The sequence below is a fragment of the Coregonus clupeaformis genome, chromosome 37 (genome assembly GCF_020615455.1).
Source record: "Coregonus clupeaformis isolate EN_2021a chromosome 37, ASM2061545v1, whole genome shotgun sequence".
NCBI classification, from domain to species: Eukaryota; Metazoa; Chordata; class Actinopteri; order Salmoniformes; family Salmonidae; genus Coregonus; species Coregonus clupeaformis.
In genome coordinates this window covers 10,866,346-10,886,564 of record NC_059228.1, presented here as the reverse complement: position 1 = coordinate 10,886,564, position 20,219 = coordinate 10,866,346, and the positions used below count along the sequence as shown (strand labels likewise).

At 44.1% G+C, this 20,219-nt stretch overlaps 1 protein-coding gene across 1 annotated transcript; it reads right to left on the bottom strand.

Moving 5' to 3' along the window:
- Positions 1 to 558: 558 nt before the first annotated feature.
- Positions 559 to 12,646, bottom strand: LOC121553663 (potassium voltage-gated channel subfamily G member 3-like). The gene is made up of 2 exons (XM_041866951.2): positions 11,733 to 12,646; positions 559 to 3,486 (listed from the first exon to the last, which is right to left on the bottom strand). The coding sequence occupies exons 1-2, from the start codon at positions 12,383 to 12,385 to the stop codon at positions 2,841 to 2,843; spliced, it is 1,299 nt and encodes a 432-aa protein (XP_041722885.1). The 5' UTR covers positions 12,386 to 12,646; the 3' UTR covers positions 559 to 2,840.
- Positions 12,647 to 20,219: the final 7,573 nt, after the last annotated feature.

Sequence of the window (20,219 nt, the reverse complement as noted above, 5' to 3'; positions counted from 1 at the left end):
TGATGAATGTTGTGGAAATTTTCACTAAAGTGGAGTAGAATCCAGGGAGATCTGACTGATGTTGATTTATGTCAAGGAAAAGTAGGCTGGTCAGATATAGAAGTCCTAATTGCTGTGGAGCAATGTGACTTCCTATGAGTTTATAAACGAGAGCAGAGATAATATACCATGTTTGTCTTGGTGAAGGATGACAAGAGAAAGTGATAGGAAATTATTTAAGTTGATAAGGAGGCTCTTACAGAGATAGGCTACATGTTGCTGCCAGTTCCCTTCACGTTCAAAACTCATTGTTTGCTCACACTCTCAAAGTGAATATAATAATATAATAATATGCCATTTAGCAGACGCTTTTATCCAAAGCGACTTATAGTCATGTGCGCATACATTTTTACGTATGGTTGGTCCTGGGGATCAAACCCACTACCCTGGCGTTACAAGCGCCATGCTCTACCAATTGAGCTACAGAGGACCACATAATAATAATATGCCATTTAGCAGACGCTTTTATCCAAAGCGACTTACAGTCATGTGCGCATAAATTTTTACGTATGGGTGGTCCCGGCGATCGAGCCCACTACCCTGGCGTTACAAGCGCCATGCTCTACCAATTGAGCTACAGGCTCTTTGGTGGGATATTACACCTGTTGGTTTGAGCTCATCGTCGGCATAGAGATATTAGGGCCGTTGGAATTGCAAACTCCGCCTGTTGGAAGTTGTTGAAGTTTGAATTAAATTGGTTTTCCTCCAGGGAAGTTGTAGTGAGAATAGGAAGGAATGCTTAGATGACAGGTTCTTGCAATACAATTCTTGCAATACCGCTGAACAACACCCTCGTTCCGTTCCCTGCATACTAAAATACTAATATAATAAGTCTAAATTTTTCAAAGTCAATTAAGTCTAGTCAAGCCTTCTCTTCTTCAAGTGCCTGATGCCCAAAGTTCTGAAATAACAGTTTTAATCAATCTTATCAATATTCAACACAGTTAAAGCACTGTGACTACTGGGTTTGGAAAAGCAGCCAAGTGAAAGCGGGGGAAGATCAGAAAGAGCAGCTGGGGCTGTCTGCAGCTAGTGGAAACTATAACACTGAGGACAAAGCAAAGGAACTAAATCTGTGTCAACAGAACCAGCATTACTAGTACAATTAGACTGTGAGTCCCGGCAGTCAATATCTATCACATCAAATAGAGCACTCTGATAATAACGCTCATATACATGAAACATTGACTTGATGAACTTTCATTTTCTGCTCCCACTATAAAAAGTGCTTCCGGAAGATATAAAACTGCTTTGGTTCAAAATAGAATTCAGATAAAATGAGGTCAAGAACAGATTGAGGGTTTTCAGAGAGGAAACCCTTTACAATATTATATTTACAGATTCTGTTAGCGAACACAAAAACCCAGTCCTAGAGCAAACACAGCTATGCACAATCTGAGAAAAGAGAGATGGTGCTTGTTAGTGATAACAGGTAGTGTAGCCTGAAGCCAGCTGATGTGAAGAGAACACATGATGATCCCATTCCCAATTCCCCACCAATGAAATGAGTGAAGGCATGATAAAAGCTTTTCAGAGTCACCCAAATTCACTCTGGCAGGAAAGGAGGCCGAATGCGTCACACAAGCCACCCAAACATGGCGTCGACAGAGTGTCGAGGAGAAGCGGGTGGGCCAGACAACAACATTGAGAGGAGTGCCTACCAAGGCTGTGGTGGTTTTGCAGAGTGCCTTTGTTGTGACAGGAAGAGGCTACCAAAGTTTTGACACCAGCCACAAATGGTTCCACTCCTCCAGTCAGAAGACTCGCAGCACTCCCGAGGCTGAGGCAGGCATGCCCTCTCCTCACTGCACTGCGTGGTGTCAGCCGAACCACCCGTCTCTCCATGACACACTCTCGCTCTGTGGCTCCGTGTTCCACATTAAAGACCTGCCTACACAGCTGAACTGACAGACCCATACGGTACTGTACTCTTTTTCAACCCCTCCCACCCCTTCTCTTGGTTTCTGTGAAAAGTACCTTTCAAAACCACTTTGCGTTGGTTGGTTTTCAGGTGGAATGGTTCATAGGTTTAGAATATGTCCATGTTTGAGTTGTAAATGGGCTCATTCAAATTCACAAAGTGTTGTGTTTTATATTTGTCAGGTTTGTGTACGCAAAATAAAATGGGAAGCGTGAGCGTTGAAGTGAAGGATTAAAGGGGACAGTGTTCACTGTACTAATACACTTTGGTTCTTTGTAATGCATTGTTGTTCACTCACTGGCCAAAGGAATACTATAAATAAATGATCTAAGAAAGAGAAGAGAAATGATACCTTTCCATCCTCACGCTGTGACACTGCCAGAAGTGTGGGATTAAAAATGACATTAAAACTCAAATCCCTTTTGTGGCATGTCACCATGTGAGAAGAAGGTTGTACTGTAAGACTGGCTAAATTCTATATAATCCACAGTAATATGAAGGCCTCTGTCTGGTCTGACACAATCCAGCTGCCCTCCAACAGTGACATCCTGTCAGGGACATCTGCCCCGAACACCACTGTCACCATGGCAGCCGTGGAAACTGTCCTTGTCCCCATCGTGTAATGTTACTTCCTATTTGGACTTGACTGTTGAAGAAGAAGGTTGTGCTATATGCAAACCTCAAAACACATAACCCCTTATTCTGATGTTCCAAGACGAGGGATACATCAACAAAATACGTTAAATAAAGTGTGAGACGAATGAAAGAGGCCATATTTCAGATCAATGCACACTTTCAGGGTGGATGGAGGTCTCTGAAGAGTTGTCAGGGGGAGTAGCGAGGGGTGGAACCCCCCATCAACTGCGACATCAGTGGTCCCTCAGTTGAGAAACTCTGCTGACAGGCTCCGTGTGCAGCGGGCCGAGCGGAACTTGAGCTCATGGTAGCACTGCACAAAGCTGTGGTAGATGAAGGTGATGGGCAGTGCCAGGAGCACGATGCCGCTCACCACGCACAGGCCACCCAGCACTCGCCCAGGCACAGTGATGGGGTACATGTCTCCATAGCCCACAGTGGTCATGGAGATAATAACCCACCAGCAGGCGGCGGGGATGCTGGCGTAGTCCTCGTTGGGCGACTCCAGGTCCAGGCCATGCTCCAGCAGCTGGGCTAGAGCACTGAAGATGGCCATGGGCACACAGATGAACAGCAGCAGCATCACCATCTCCCGGTAGCAGCGACTCAGCGTCAGCCCCAGAGTCTGCAGGCCCAGGAAGTGACGGGCCAGCTTGATCACCCAGAAGATGCGCATCATGCGCAGGACGCGCAGAGTGACGCCCGCCCGCTGAAGCTGGGAGTTCTCCCCTGTCAGCATGGTCATGGAGATGGAGATGTAGTAGGGTGTGATGGCCAGTAGGTCGATGATGTTGAGGGGCCGTTTGACAAACTCACACTTGTCCCGCGACACGATGAAGCGCACGATGCACTCGGCGGTGAACCAGCCGATACACACAGCCTCGATGATCCTGTGGGAGGGAGAACCAGGCAGAGTTACCGCGAGCAGGAGAGCTGGAGATTCCACTATAGGTCTACACACCACTGTATATCTACAAGCAATGGACTGCAGACATTACTCTTACAAAATAAAAGTTTCTACGTAGAACCCATTTTGGTTTCAGGTAGAACCTTTTCACTGAAGGGTTCTTAAATGGTTTATTGAGGGTTAGGGCCTATTCGTTGGGTGAAAATGTTTTGGAACCAAAAAAATGTTTGCCTACAGCAGTTTCCCAACTCCAGTCCTCGGATACCCCCAACAGCACACATTTTTGTTGTAGCCCCAGACAAACTCACCTGATTCAACTCATTGAGGGCTTGATGATTAGTTACAAGTTGAATAAGGTGTGCTTGTCCGGGGCTACAACTAAAATGTGTGCTGTTGGGGATACTGGAGGACTGGAGTTGGGAAACACTGGTCTACAGGGAAAACCTGAGACCCCTTTTATTAACCCTTTTTTCTAAGAATTTAGGAGCAGTGCGAGAGTATTCTATTGAAGAAGGGTGCTGTCAATCACTTATACAACACTGGTTTACTGTATTGATAGTGGGTCTTGATTGACCAGTGACTCATAAAAGGCTTCAATCTCACTACATTGATAACTCATAAAGCTTCACTCACAAACACCTGGTAAGCTATAGTCTTGGAGCCATCCCACTGGGTAAAAACTGGTTGAATCAACATTGTTTCCACGTAATTTCAACCCCAAAAAATTAATGTGATGATGTTGAATCAATGTGGAAAACTGATTGGAGTTGCAAAAAGTAATCAACATAAGGGCATTTCAACTTTTAACCTAAATCCAATGACATGGTGCATTTCTTTGCTGATTTCACGTTAAATTCACAATAGTTGACAACTAGACGTTGAACTGAAGTCTGTGCCCAGCGGGATATGACTTATGGACGCTCTTACATTTTGATGCAATACATTGATTCTTGATATTCTAACATTTTCACATCGTAATCCTGGTCATTTTCACATCATAATCCTGTTGTAATTTCCCAACCTGACCACCTGAACTTTTTAATTCCAGAACATGCATAAGATATTCTGCATTTTTAAGTCAGGTTGTAATTTAAAGTATTATATTTGGGCACCATACTTTGCCTTATTAATTTTGCTACATAGTGAGAAATAACCCTCAGACATTGACGTAATCACATGATAATTTACAATGTTCACAAGTGAATTCATTTGAAAACATACAACAGCAGCAAATGCCAAATCATAGTAGCATGCACATTTTTGATTTTCATTTGATTCTGAGACCATTCATGGGCCTGGACTTTAAAGACATATGTATTGCAGATCAGTGCGTATACTCCAGGGCAAGAGGATGGTAGAAGCATACTGATCAGAGATGCTTCTTTTCGCCTTGATTATACCATGAATTATAGACAAGGTAGACCTGGTTGAGGCTGAGCCCTGAGCATGCCTATTAGGTTTAGAGAGGGGGAGGACAGGCTGCCACAAAGGATCAGAGTAGAAGTAGGGCTGTAATGAGGGATTGTAGTCAGCCATTCAAAAGCCAGTTACAGTTTAATCCAACAAAATATGCTATTGTCAAATGCTGATATAAATGAATCCAGACACCTAAAAGGGTCATAAATTATGACCTAACTCAATGCAATATTGATACAGATGTTATTCATATTGTCCAAATATAAATTATACACTGAATAATCTCACATAATTATTGTGTGGTGATGTTTAGGGGTCACTGTTGATATCATCAATTAGTCATTTCCCCCCAACATGCTATACATAAAGCATTCTTGCCTTGGGTCAATTATATGCTGACAAAAAATACACTTTGACCAAATAGAAACTATTGTCATTTGCATTGAAGTGAGGGCTCGGTGCAAGGGCTCAGTACATCCTAAGTTGCTTGTGTAGAATGGGAGTACCCTTTACTGTATTACCTTGGGACAACTAGCATTTGTGACGTCATGCTCACTTAAATAAAACATTTGCCCATTTAAAAGGAAAACAAATCAGGTATAACCATAACCTCCAACCATTGGCTTAGAACAATACCTACCTGCATTACCTACAACTGCACACACACACACACACACACACACACACACACACACACACACTGATGGTGTTGGGTGCCTTTCAGGTACCAATACCTTGAGAGCGGTCCGCGTGGCAGTCATGGATACAAGACAGACAGACACACAGGTTAAAGAGCAGAGTGAGAGCAGACAAGAAAGGGATGACAAACAGCTCTGTAGACAAATGGACAAAAGTATTGGCTGACACAGTTATATGTATTGATAAATGGCTAAATTTGATTGATTCATGTTCTGATCTCCTTCAAAACATCAAAAGTATCTTTAAAAAAAGTAGACATGAAACTCACACCAAGAAACAGCAATACATCATTATTTTTATCTGTCTCTCCTATGACAATGGTAAGCGTACTCTACCTGAAATCAGCACTGTGGACAGGTCCTGACTATTATTATAGTAGGCTACCACTAAAATCAGTACCTTGGACAGCTACCGATACATACGCGCTCATCCAAAAAGGGAGCCGAGACAGTCACAACTCATTTACATTTACTGCCTTAATCTAACTTTTTCACTGTAAACATGTGTTGTCTGTAACAAGAGAGGCAACGCTCTAACTTGTTAAGTTCTTCAGCCTCTCTTGTGTTAAAGACTATGACGAGTTAGTGCTGAAAGATAAAATGCATGACAAAAATGACAATAGTGCAAGGGACAGTGGTGCTTCTGGCAATTAACATTTAGAATGAACACCTTTAAGTGTCCGTAATGACAATTGGCCAACACACAAAATGGAGACTTTGGCACATGAAATGTGTTGTTCACTTGGTAAGATCAGACCAGAAGCTCCCTTGACATTTAACTTTGATAAACATTCAGCTCCTCCTCTGCCCCCTTCCCCACAGGGGCTCATACAATCTGTTGCCAGGAGACCATGTGGTCGGGGACCAGGGCCGTTTCTAGCTCACGGCCAAAACATTTTAGTGGCCCCCCTGTTGGCAGTGGAGAGAAAAATGTGCAGCTCTACACATTTTGCCATGGTATGGAGATAAAATGTAGCAGTTTTAATGCTAATTTCCTGCAGTTCTATAATAATAATAATTAGACATTTTGGGAACATTTTGCAATTCTACACAGTTTGCCATGACTTATGCCATGTTCATATGATACTGTATCTGAGTGAGAATAACTAACTAAATCAATGGGTACCCCCTGGTGGTCAGGGCCCCTGGGCACGTCAGTAATTCGGCCACGATTACTACAAGGTTTAGATAGCTGGCTAGACCAATTTACCTAGCAATCTATAAAATTTAAGCTGACATGGGCTAATTGAGTGACTGTCAGTGAATTACATACCAAGAGGAAAACTGCTGATGCACTACCAAATTTAGAAATTGCACAGGATTCCACTATCCTAACTAACAGTAAGTTGAGACCCTGACTGGCTTCTAAAAAATTATAGTAGTATATAAAATATATATATACATACTTTCATTCCTAACATTTGGTTGGGGGCCCCCTAGTGGCCGCTTATGTTGCTTAGAAATGGCATTGTCGCGGACTACTAAATGGTAGCCCCAGTGGTGTCGTGGAGAGTAAACACAATTTACCCACCCTTTGCAGAAAAATGCGTTGAAAGTAGGCCTATAAAGAGCGTTACTTTTTTTTTAACAAGACAGGCAATAACAGTTTACCCTATTGTTCTTTTCAGATTGACGTCGCAATTGGACGTCTATCCATGTCCTGAGGACATCGGGAAATGCCTTCAAAACCAGCCATAGGGGCAACAGTGTGCACTATTACCATTAAGATGGCTTGGGTTTTGTTATGGCATTGTGGACAGGCGTAATTCCATGACTCTGGATTAGAAGGTTGCGTGTTTGATCCCAATCATGGACAAAAAAAATATATTGTCACGACTTCCGCCGAGGCTGCCTCCCCTCCTTGTTCGGGCAGGCTTCGGCGTTCGTCGTCACCGGCTTACTAGCCACTGCCGCTCCATGTATCATCATTCCATTTGTCTTGTCTTGTTAATTACACACACCTGGTTCTTATCCCCTCATTAGTCCATGTATAAGTGTTCCATCTGCCCCCCTTGTCCTTGTGGGTGATTGTTTATTTGTGAGAGTAGTGTAGCTCGGTGGAGCTACTCGTACATTGTTATTGCCGGGGTAGATATTTCCCCTGTGCCTGTTATTGTTGAAACTACCGTTACCTTGTATTGCCAGGGTAGATTTTCCCCTGTGCCTGTTTCGTTTGTCGCTATCCAGCGCTATTTGTGTACGACGGAATAAACTCTGCATTCGGTGATTACCCTCCTGCACCTGACTCCTTCTATCACACTCATCACAGAATCACCCACCCGAATATGGAGTCAGCGGGAGAAGAGCGCATGCCTGGAGTCGTGGCACGGGTCCAGGAACATTCCACGATGCTGGCCAACTTGGGGGATGCGATGGATCGGGTTCTTCAGGTCGTCCAAAGCCTGGAGAGGAGAGGACCCGATCTGTCAAGACCAGCTGGCCAACCGGATACAGCCACCTACACCCCAGCACCCGGAGGGAACCAGATATCCCGACCACGGGCGTTCGACGGGACGGCGGCGCTCTACCAAGGATTCCTCCTCCAACTGGAGATTTACTTCTCCAGCATCAAGCCGGCACCATCGTAGCGGGAGATGTCCGTCCTCGTTTCCTGCCTCTCGGGGAAAGCCCTGGAGTGGGACAACGCGGTTTGGAACGAAGGAGGACTACGGGGAGTTTGCTCGCCTCTTTCGGGCGGTCTTCAATCACCCGCCCGAGGGTCGAGTAGCGGGCGAGCGGCTGGTCCACCTGAGGCAGGGGATGAGGACTGCGCAGGACTTCGCGTTGGAGTTTTGGACTCTGGCAGCGGGGCCGGGTGGAACGAGCGGGCCCAGATCTACCATTTCCGGTGCCATCTGTGGGAGGACGTCCGACGGGAGCTAGCCTGCCGGGACACCATGTTGTCTTTCACGAAACTGGTGGACATGTCCATCCGTTTGGACAACCTGCTGGCAGCCAGAGGACGTCCTGGTAGGGTCTGCCCGTTTCCACCCCGGACGACTCGGATCCCGAGCAGATGGAGCTGGGTAGAGCCGCCGTCCGAGAGAGTGGATTACGACAGCGACAGTGCCACTCTGGTGGCACGAAGGGACAGTACACCACACGTCGTAGTCAACGCTCTTTTGGGCCTGGAGGCGGCAGGCAGGGCACTCTTGCATCACCCCAGGTATCGAACACCCACACTCGTTCAGAGCTCTCTGCTGCGCACTGTACCCTACCTATCCACTTTCCCGATCACATGGTAGTTCCCCAGTGTAAGGCGCTAGTCGATTAAGGCGCAGCTGGGAACTTTATGGACAGGGCATTCTCACGCCGTCAAGGCTTTTCTTTGGTTCCGCTATCCATTCCACTCCCCATCAGAGCACTTGATAGTCGACCATTAGGATCCGGGTTTGTAAAGGAAGTCACTGTACCAGTCACCATGATCACCCAGGAGACTCATTGTGAGCAGGTTACTTTTTCGATTATTGAGTCTCCTGCTTTCCCTGAGGTATTAGGTATCCCTTGGCTAGCACTCCACAACCCCACCTTCTCATGGCCGCAGACGGTTCTCACAGGGTGGTCGTGAGAGTGTCTGGGTAGGTGTCTAGGTGTTTCCATTGGTGCAACCACGGTGGAAAGTCCAGACGGTACCTCCACCGTGCGCATTTCCCCCGAATACCATGATCTGGTGCACGCATTTTCTAAGACACAGGCGCCAAAATTACCACCTCATTGGGCGAGGGATTGCGCGATAAACCTTCGGGTAGACGCTGTACCTCCCAGGAGTCATGTGTACCCCCTGTCGCAGGCTGAAACGGAGGCAATGGGCACAGAGTCCCTGGACCAGGGGTATATACGTCCCTCCACTTCACCCGCCTCCTCGAGTTTCCTCTTTGTGAAGAAGAAAGACGGCGGTCTGTGCCCGTGCATTGATTATCGATCACTGAACAAGGAGACTATTAGATTTAGTTATCCTCTCCCCCTCATTCCTTCAGTGATTGAGTCAATGCATGGGGCATGCTTCTTCACCAAATTAGATCTCAGGAGTGCATACAACCTGGTGCGTGTTCGGGGGGATGAGTGGAAGACAGCATTCAGCACAACCACGGGGCATTATGAATACCTGGTGATGCCCTACGGTTTGATGAATGTTCCATCCGTCTTCCAGTCCTTTGTGAACGAGGTGTTTCGGGACATGCTTGGTCGCAGTGTGGTGGTCTACATCGATGACATCCTGGTGTATTCTGCTACGCGCGCCGAGCATGTGTCCCTGGTTCACAAAGTGCTGGCCCAACTGTTGGAAAATGACCTTTATGCCAAGGCAGAAAAGTGTCTGTTTTTCCAGAAGTCCGTCTCCTTCCTCGTATACCGTATTACTACCACAGGTGTGGAGATGGAGGGAGATCGCATTTCAGCCGTGCGTAATTGGCAGACTCTAACCACGGTTAAGGAGGTGCAGCGCTTCCTTGGCTTCACCAACTATTATCGGAGGTTTATCCGGGGCTTTGGCAAGGTCGCAGCTCCCATTACATCCCTGTTGAAGGGTGGGCCGTCCCGGCTCCGCTGGTCTGCTGAGGCTGACCTGGCCTTCAGCAAACTGCGGGGTCTGTTCACCTCAGCCCCGGTACTGGCCCACCCCGATCCATCACTAACATTCATAGTGGAGGTGGATGCGTCCGAGGTAGGGATAGGCGCTGTCCTGTCTCAACGCTCGGGCACGCCACCCAAGCTCCACCCCTGTGCCTTCTTCTCAAAGAAGCTCAGCCCGGCGGAGCAGAACTACGACTTTGGTGATCGGGAGCTGTTGGCTGTTGTCCGAGCATTGACCGTGTGGAGGCATTGGCTCAAAGGGGCGAAACACCCTTTCCTCATCTGGACGGACCACCGTAACCTGGAGTACATCCGGGCAGCGAGGAGGCTGAATCCTCGCCAGGCCAGGTGGGCCCTATTCTTCACCCGGTTTGATTTTACACTGTCATACATTCCGGGTACGAAGAACGTGAAGGCAGACGCACTGTCCCGGCTGTATGACACAGAGGAGAGGCCCAGAGACAACACTCCCATACTCCCAGCCTCCTGCATTGTGGCGCCGGTAGTATGGGCGATGGACGCGGATATAGAGCAGGCATTACGCACAGATCTACCGTTACCTACCAGGGTAGATTTTCCCCTGTGCCTGTTTCGTTTGTCGCTATCCAGCGCTATTTGTGTACGACGGAATAAACTCTGCATTCTGTGATTACCTACCTGCACCTTACTCCTTCTATCACACTCATCACATATATATATTTATATATTTTAACCCTATCCAAAACCTTAACCCTTACTTTAACCGTTCGGAATGAGTGCCTAAACTTAACCCTTAACTTAGAAATGTGACATTTTGACTCACTGGTTTGAAAATCTTGGTTTTAACCCTACTCCAAATCTTAACCCTTACCTTAACCATTCAGAATTAGTGCTAAACTTAAAGCTGCAATATGAAACTTTTTGGGCGATCAGATCTGTTCTATATGCGCTATTTCTATGCTTCCCGTTCTTAAGTTTCGTTTTTGCATCTTTTACTTTCGGTTTTGTACACCAGCTTCAAACAGCTGAAAATACAATATTTTTGGTTATGGAAAACATATTTCACAGCAGTTTAGATGGTACAATAATTCTCTACACTATACTTGCTTGTTTTGTCACATAAACTGAAATTAGGCAAACTATTCGAATTTTAGCAACCTGGAAATGACAGAGCCATGTCTGCATAGTGCATCTTTAATGTTTAATGTGCTTAAACTTAATGTAATGTTTTAACTCTATTGCCAAACCTTAACCCTTACCTTAACCATTCAAAATGAGTGCCTAAACTTAACCCTTAACTTTAATTACAGGCATTACAATGAGCCCGTCCTCCTATAGCTCCTCCCACAAGCCTCCACTGTATTATATGCAGAATACAACAATATACATTCTAAATGATTGTAGGTAGGCCTATGTCACAGCTGCTGAAACAAAACGGTGTGCACTCTTGTGGTCCTTACAAGTCTATTGAGAAGTAGAGCATTGAACACATGTATCAACATCGCAGGCAATCAAATAACGGAGAAATCTGGAAATATATAATAAAAAGATAGGACATAGATACCCGGATGGATGCTCTAAAGAGTCTGGATTGTACTGGTGCTCCTCCACGCTGTTGTTCTCAGCGGTTTTCCAATCTGGCAAAGTACTCACACAAAGCATCACCATGGACACTATAACAAATATAACGGACACTGAGGCCAATATTTGTGCTGCGACTGATGAAGTCGGCTCCTCAAAAGTACTTCTCATTCTCTCCAGCCACTTGGACTCCTCTCTCTCCGTGACCACGCGAGTCACCAAATTCTCGCCCCTCAACTCTTCCTCGAGTTTGACTTCCTCCTCGGAGAAATGAATGTACGAATCGGACATCCTATTGTCCAGTCTCCGCTGGCAGCAAAACTCCAAGTGTGAGCTCTCCAGCCCCCAGTAAATCATCTCGTTATAGAATGATAGCTCGCACATCTGCGGGACGAACCGTAGCTTCCCGTACTTCACGTACAGCATGATGAAACAAAAAGCCTCCGAGTGCCTATCAAAGAAAAATTCGTTCCGTTCCCGGTCATAGTCGTCACACACTTCCAGTACTTCTTTCTCTGATGCGCATTTGTGCAAACGGCTCACTCTACTCAGAGGGAAATCCTTTATCACATCCTTAGGGAACGCATATTTTGTGCCACCCACATTAAGGATACAGATGCTCTTCCCAAACTTCATCTTCCAGTTGTTGACAGGTGTTTGTACAGTCCTGAAAAAGGCACCCTGTGCGTTGTATACAGCGCCAAAAGGCACCCGTTCCTTATACAACCATGTTTTATCCCTCTCCAAGTCCAATATAGGAGTCAATACGTCGTCATTGCGTTTGGCCGCTATTAGTAGCTTTTTTTTGTTGTTTTCCTCCTTCTGAGAGAGATATCTGACCGACTGGAGTTGTCGTGAAGAATATGCAATAGAGCGCACTCGCCGCTTGCATGCAACTCCTTGCGCCACGTCATGGTGTTCTGAGCGCCTGTAGCTCAGTGTCCAAACCAACTAGTCCTCTGTGTGCAGATCCGAGTAATGTCACACGGGTCTCTCCCTCGCTCACACACACACACACACACACACACACACACACACACACACACACACACACACACACACACACACACAATGTAGACCTATTGTATGGCAAACGATCGCGTATTACAATCGAGGGGGCCAACACTATAAGCGGGATAGATTTCTTTCAACTTTTATCAGTTGATCAATAGTATTCCGTTTTATTGGTAAAATTATTATAAATATAGGCCTAATCACAGTTGGCTCTGACACCTCTATGTGCTGTTTGACAAATTACTTTTAATTAAATTGGCATATGATAACTTGATCCTTTTGTCAATAGGTTTTATGCAGCGCCACTTTATCACAATGTTTCGGGTAAGGAATCGAGGGCCACATAAAACAAATCTGTAGGCCTATTAATGAATGATTGCGCTCCTCTTCAGATCCCTGAGATATTCATATTTAACAGCATCACAGCATCACAGCTAAAGGGAGGGACCTGTTGCCACAGATGAGGAGGCCTCCTGGAAAAATACAGTGGATGTGACAGATTTGTAGGCACTCACAAGCTGCAGGGCGCTGGGAGTTTCAGCACCATAAGTGAACAGAATCGGCACCTGTTCCTGTGAGAATCCTATTTAATGGCAGTATAGGCCTAAACAGAAAGAAGAAGTCTGGTAGGGGAAACTAGGAAGGCTTCCTATTAAACAGGGCTTGTAGACAAAGACATTAGGCTACAGTATGAAGAGAGGCTTAAACTGCTTCTCCAATAGAAATCCCCGATCACACTTGTAGGCGATGTCATGGCGACGTTGGCTATCTAAACTCATGCGTAAAATATGTCATCGGATCTAACGGTCGTCTCGAGCCGAACTGCGCATGTGCAGGCCGTCAAATCAAAGGCACTGCATATAAAGTTATTTTTGACGAAAATGAAAACATGTCAGTTTGTCACTTTCACGAGGTTGGAGTAATAGCATGTTCAACTACTTAACACATTGGCTCGAATCTAGGTTTTGCCTTTAGATTTCGAGAAAATTAACAACTATAAGAAAAATAATAATCACTTCTCTCATTGACTTCTCAAACCCCAATCCCTGGCCTGGTCTGTTTGGTCTGTTTTGCAAGCGTTCCCGAAAATCTCGTGGTGTTGCGCCTCTAGGTTTAGAAACTCTGTGTTGTAGCAGTGGTAAGGGCTGAAATGTTGCAGCAGGCAGGCAGGATCTGGTGCAAGTTGTGCTATTTACAGATGACGATGGTGATCTAGACATTCAATTGGGATATTTTCAAATAATCCAAAATATATATTTACAAACTTCTCAATAATACTTCCATGAAAAGAAAATGGATAGGAACAGGCAAATCTGTCTATTCCGTTGAGAATAGGGTTGAATATTTTCCCGGTATTTTACAAATGAAATTTTCTCCCGGGTGACTCGGTATTTCCCGCCAAAACCGGAAGTGTCATTCAAAAGCATTATGAAGCATATAAATATGTCTGGATTTGATTAGAGCGTTAATCAGCATGACAATTGAAATATGATGCTACTTGAGCCTGATGAACCATATATGAAATACATTTTATGAGCCCTACATTAACTACATTTAATGAGGCCAAGCCCAAAAAAGCCCAAATGATTGTGCCATTATCCAAAACATAAATTATATAGGCTACTGCACATTAAGCACAACAGAAAAACAGAAAAGCCCATAGATGTAGCTAGCTATATATTATCTTGGGTAAAATGAAACTAGCTCCAGCAGGCTAATCTTTTTAAGTGTGAACTGTATTACTGTTCTGTAATGTATTATACTGTATTATTTGGACTGGAATTATGCACATCATTCAAACCATGATAAAGCAGAAGAGAACATGCGATTCTGGTGCAGCACATGCGGCTTACAAAGTTACAAGTATAGGCTAACGAATGTGATTTTAATAGAGCCTATTTGTATAATTAGTAGGCTGACGCATATATACCTTCCATAATATTTCCCCTAATGTTATTAGCCTACCTCCTCTTTCTCTCTCTATTGTTGCTTCATTCCTTCCTAGCTTTCAACAGTTAAATGAAATAAGTTTCATTGTCCTTATCTCCATCATTCTAATGACATCCTTGAATAATATAGGACTAGAATTAGATGCAGAAGGCTTTCACCTCTCTTCACGAAGATTGAATGGTTATGGGTCTGAATAAATAACTGCTATAGCCTACCGCCATCAGGAGTTTGCTCTTCTTTCAAACTACCCACTACCCGTGAGTTCTATTGGCTGCTGTATTTAACATTCAGCAAAAAAGAGCTTGCATCCCTCTTCGAATACTCTATTGGTAGGCTATAGGAAATGCTAAAAAAAAAGAATGTCCAGCAAGCTATTCTAGGCTAGCTTTTCCTGTATGGGACTCTAAGGAACGTGTTTTAACCTCTACGGGATCAGTGTCCCGTATGTGGGACAGTTGAGCTAATGTGCGCTAATGTGATTAGCATGACTGTTGTAAGTAACAGCAAACTTTCCAGGACATAGACATGTCTTATGTGGGCAGAAAGCTTAAATTCTTGCTAATCTAACTGCACTGTCCAAATACCATGCTATTGTTTGAGGAGAGTGCACAACAACAAAAAACTTATCACGGCAACTGGTATGATACATTCACCTCTGAAGGTTAATAATGTACTTATATTCGGTATTCTTACTCTGATTTGTCATCCTAAGGGTCCCAGAGATAAAATGTAGCATCGTTTTGTTTGATAAAATCAATTTTTATATTCAAATGTAGGAACTGCGTTCTACAGTTTGAACCCCTGCTGTCTCTGGCTCCACACGCACCTCGCCCGGCCATCTAGATGTGTGAAAGTTAGTGTATAAGCTAATGATCCATCATGTATGACGTTCCTGGGAGTGTGTAAACTTACATTTTGTATTACCATATCATTTTTGTGTGTTCTCTATAGTTATGTACTTGAAAATGTATCAATTGACCAATTCGGCACATTTGTGCAGACTTGATACAAAATATTCCAGTATTGCAACGCTTCACTGAATCAATCTGAAACTTTGCACACACACTGCTGCCATCTAGTGGCCAAAATCTAAATTGCGCCTAAACTGCAATATTATATTGTGGCCTTTCTCTTGCATTTCAAAGATGATTGAACAAAAAAATAAATAGAAAACACTTTTTTTTTTGTTGTATTATCTTTTACCAGATCTAATGTGTTATATTCTCCTACATTAATTTCACATTCCACAAACTTCAAAGTGTTTCCTTTCAAATGGTGTCAAGAATATGCATATCCTTGCTTCAGGTCCTGAACTACAGGTAGTTAGATTTGGGTATGTCATTTTAGGTGAAAAAAAAAGGGTCAGATACTTAAGAGGTTAAGGAGAGGCCAGTGAAGCACAGGTGCTTGCATACTGCACAAATGACAGAGGCTATAAGTTAGAAGTTTATTATGCATAACCCATCATTAATTAGCTAAATATAAGGCTAATACTGCATTGAATGTATTACCTGAAAGAGGTAGGCTAGGACATCTACAGTGAGGGAAAAATGTATTTGATCCCCTGCTGATTTTGTACGTTTGCCCACTGACAAAGACATGATCAGTCTATAATTTTAATGGTAGGTTTATTTGAACAGTGAGAGACAGAATAACAACAACAAAATCCAGAAAAACGCATGTCAAAAATGTTATAAATTGATTTGCATTTTAATGAAGGAAATAAGTATTTGACCCCTCTGCAAAACATGACTTAGTACTTGGTGGCAAAACCCTTGTTGGCAATCACAGAGGTCAGACGTTTCTTGTAGTTGTCCACCAGGTTTGCACACATCCCAGGAGGGATTTTGTCCCACACCTCTTTGCAGATCTTCTCCAAGTCATTAAGGTTTTGAGGCTGACGTTTGGAAACTCGAACCTTCTGCTCCCTCCACAGATTTTCTATGGGATTAAGGTCTGGAGACTGGCTAGGCCACTCCAGGACCTTCATGTGCTTCTTCTTGAGCCACTCCTTTGTTGCCTTGGCCGTGTGTTTTGGGTCATTGTCATGCTGGAATACCCATCCACAACGCATTTTCAATGCCCTGGCTGAGGGAAGGAGGTTCTCACCCAAGATTTGACGGTACATGGCCCCGTCCATCGTCCCTTTGATGCGGTGAAGTTGTCCTGTCCCCTTAGCAGAAAAACACCCCCAAAGCATAATGTTTCCACCTCCATGTTTGACGGTGGGGATGGTGTTCTTGGGGTCATAGGCAGCATTCCTCCTCCTCCAAACACGGCAAGTTGAGTTGAACACTTTCACCCAGTTCTCCTCTGAATCATTCAGATGTTCATTGGCAAACTTCAGACGGGCCTGTATATGTGCTTTCTTGAGCAGGGGGACCTTGCGGGCGCTGCAGGATTTCAGTCCTTCACAGCGTAGTGTGTTACCAATTGTTTTCTTGGTGACTATGGTCCCAGCTGCCTTGAGATCATTGACAAGATCCTTCCGTGTAGTTCTGGGCTGATTCCTCACCGTTCTCATGATCAGTGCAACTCCATGAGGTGAGATCTTGCATGGAGCCCCAGGCCAAGGGAGATTGACAGTTATTTTGTGGACATGCGCTGGCTTGAGCAGGGGGACCTTGCGTGCGCTGCAGGATTTTAATCCATGACGGCGTAGTGTGTTACTAATGGTTTTCTTTGAGACTGTGGTCCCAGCTCTCTTCAGGTCATTGACCAGGTCCTGCCGTGTAGTTCTGGGCTGATCCCTCACCTTCCTCATGATCATTGATGCCCCACGAGGTGAGATCTTGCATGGAGCCCCAGACCGAGGGTGATTGACCGTCATCTTGAACTTCTTCCATTTTCTAATAATTGCGGCAACAGTTGTTGCCTTTTCACCAAGCTGCTTGCCTATTGTCCTGTAGCCCATCCCAGCCTTGTGTAGGTCTACAATTTTATCCCTGATGTCCTTACACAGCTCTCTGGTCTTGGCCATTGTGGAGAGGTTGGAGACTGTTTGATTGAGTGTGTGGACAGGTGTCTTTTATACAGGTAACGAGTTCAAACAGGTGCAGTTAATACAGGTAATGAGTGGAGAACAGGAGGGCTTCTTAAAGAAGAACTAACAGGTCTGTGAGAGCCGGAATTCTTACTGGTTGGTAGGTGATCAAATACGTATGTCATGCAATAAAATGCAAATTAATTACTTAAAAATCATACAATGTGATTTTCTGGATTTTTGTTTTAGAATCCGTCTCTCACAGTTGAAGTGTACCTATGATAAAAATTACAGACCTCTACATGCTTTGTAAGTAGGAAAACCTGCAAAATCGGCAGTGTATCAAATACTCTCCCCACTGTATAGGGCTATATATCAATCTAGAACAGGATTATCTATTTTGGATGCAATTTGAATGGAGTTGATGTAGAGAGAAAGACTGCGAGAGAGTGCTCGCGCGTGCACTGATTTAAATCAAAGCTATTCGAGTGATAGACTGTTTCAAAACACTGCAGCTGCAATTTAAAAAATGAATCTTTACAATTAAAAAACAAGGTGATCCCGAAAGCCAGATGGAGATGGGTAAATTAGACGCGCATTCGGTCCTTATATTACTGTAGCATAGGCTATGCTGCAGCAAATGTAGGCCTACCTGTCACAAGAAAACAAGTTACCATTATGAGATAATAGTTCTACATGCATTGTGAACTGCGTTCTATACTGAGATGGGCTGTCGGGTCCCCACCCTGATCATTGATTCATCATGCAGAGGCCGTAGAAAAGCCAGATTGCATATAATTAGCAGTTCCATTTCACGCCATGCTGTTCATATACATAATTTATTATAATTGACTGGTTTCTTGCAGTTATTTGTCCCCGGAAAAGGGAGTGGTTTTGGGCGAAAATTATATTGTCTTAGCCCCTCCCTGGGACATCCTCAAATTGACAATTAAACCACATAACTGGTAAACAATGTAAAAGGCATAATAATCATTTAAAAAATCCTTACATTGTATAATAATAGACAACAACAAAAAAGAATAGGCCTAATCATTGCCAGAGCCCGTTTTATAAAAGGAATGTCATTTAATTCACAATGCTCTGAGTTGGTATTCATGTAATAAGAAGGCATTCTCCTTGACCACAGCCACAAATTGGGGAAAACAAACTTTCTTTCCCATTGATCCACATTGTAAAAGAGCCAACTTCTTCATACATTTTTTTATTATACAGAAATAACAAAACATGCCAAAAAGCTGCTATGTTGTTCAATGTACATGTAACCAGGTCAAAAATCCGACCTATGGTTCGCAATGGTCCCACATAGGGAAATAGAGCCTGCAAGAAGAGCCCTGTGGCTACAGTCTGTTCAGTGTGGAAGAGTGGGAAATTGTGGAGACCCGGTATCCAAGTAGGCTACATGTAGCTATGTGTGTGGAAAACATTTCATCACAGCTAAGAAATGTAATTTGTTTAGTATAGTCTGTTTGTAACTCTACTCACTACTTGTAGAGTGTACAAAACATTAAGGACACCTGCTCTTTCCATGACATAGACTGACCAGGTGAATCCAGGTGAAAGCTATGATCCCTTATTGATGTCACTTATTAAATCCTTGGTGCAAATTGAGACATGGCTTTTCAGAGGGTGAATGGGCAAGACAAAATATTTAAGTACCTTTGTATGGGGTATGGTAGTAGGTGCCATTCATCACCAATAGACTGTCCAGTGAGTCAGTCAGGTGTGTGTTTGTTCACATTGGGTAAGGAGTATTGAGGATGTACACACTACTGCTAGTGATGCACTTGGAACAATCAGCACCATTTCTATAATAAGAGCCTAACAGCAGTGCGTACATCAACAGCCCTTCGATCTCCCCATCATCAACTCTCCTTCATCTCCCTCATCCCTACAAGGTCCGCTCAACTCATCATTAATTATAGCAAGCCCTGATTTGCCTGATTCACTTTACATACTGTAGTAGATTAAGATATACATTTGTCCATCCTCATTCAGTTGAGCCACTCACTTTGCCCAGTCAATTGAAACTGTTCACATAACATAAAGTAGCTGATTTAATTAAGTTCCTATGTTCCATGGATGAAGGGGTGGGTGGCGATTAGCTAATCAGGTTAAGGACCCTATTCTTCTTTGTGATGCACTCTTTCTGAGAAATGACGTCACACTAAGGCCCTGCTCTCAAGTGTAGAATCTAATTTAGTGTGAAATGGAAAGGGTACAGGGGGGAAAGATGCTCCTACAATTATTTCCTGATAAAGTTGGTGAATGGATATATCTGCTATACAGAGAGGGGCCGAGGGGTTCCTGTAATCGCTGAATCTCATGCAGCTTGGTGCAAATTGTTTTTCTTCGATCGAACACTTATGACACACACACACACACATTAATGGTTTAGATGGGTCTATCTATAGAAATGGCCCATACTAATTTAGTCTGCAAATTCAACAGCATGTTCTTGTCCAGGGATGGGCAACTTCGATGAAGATGGGTGCCACAAACTCA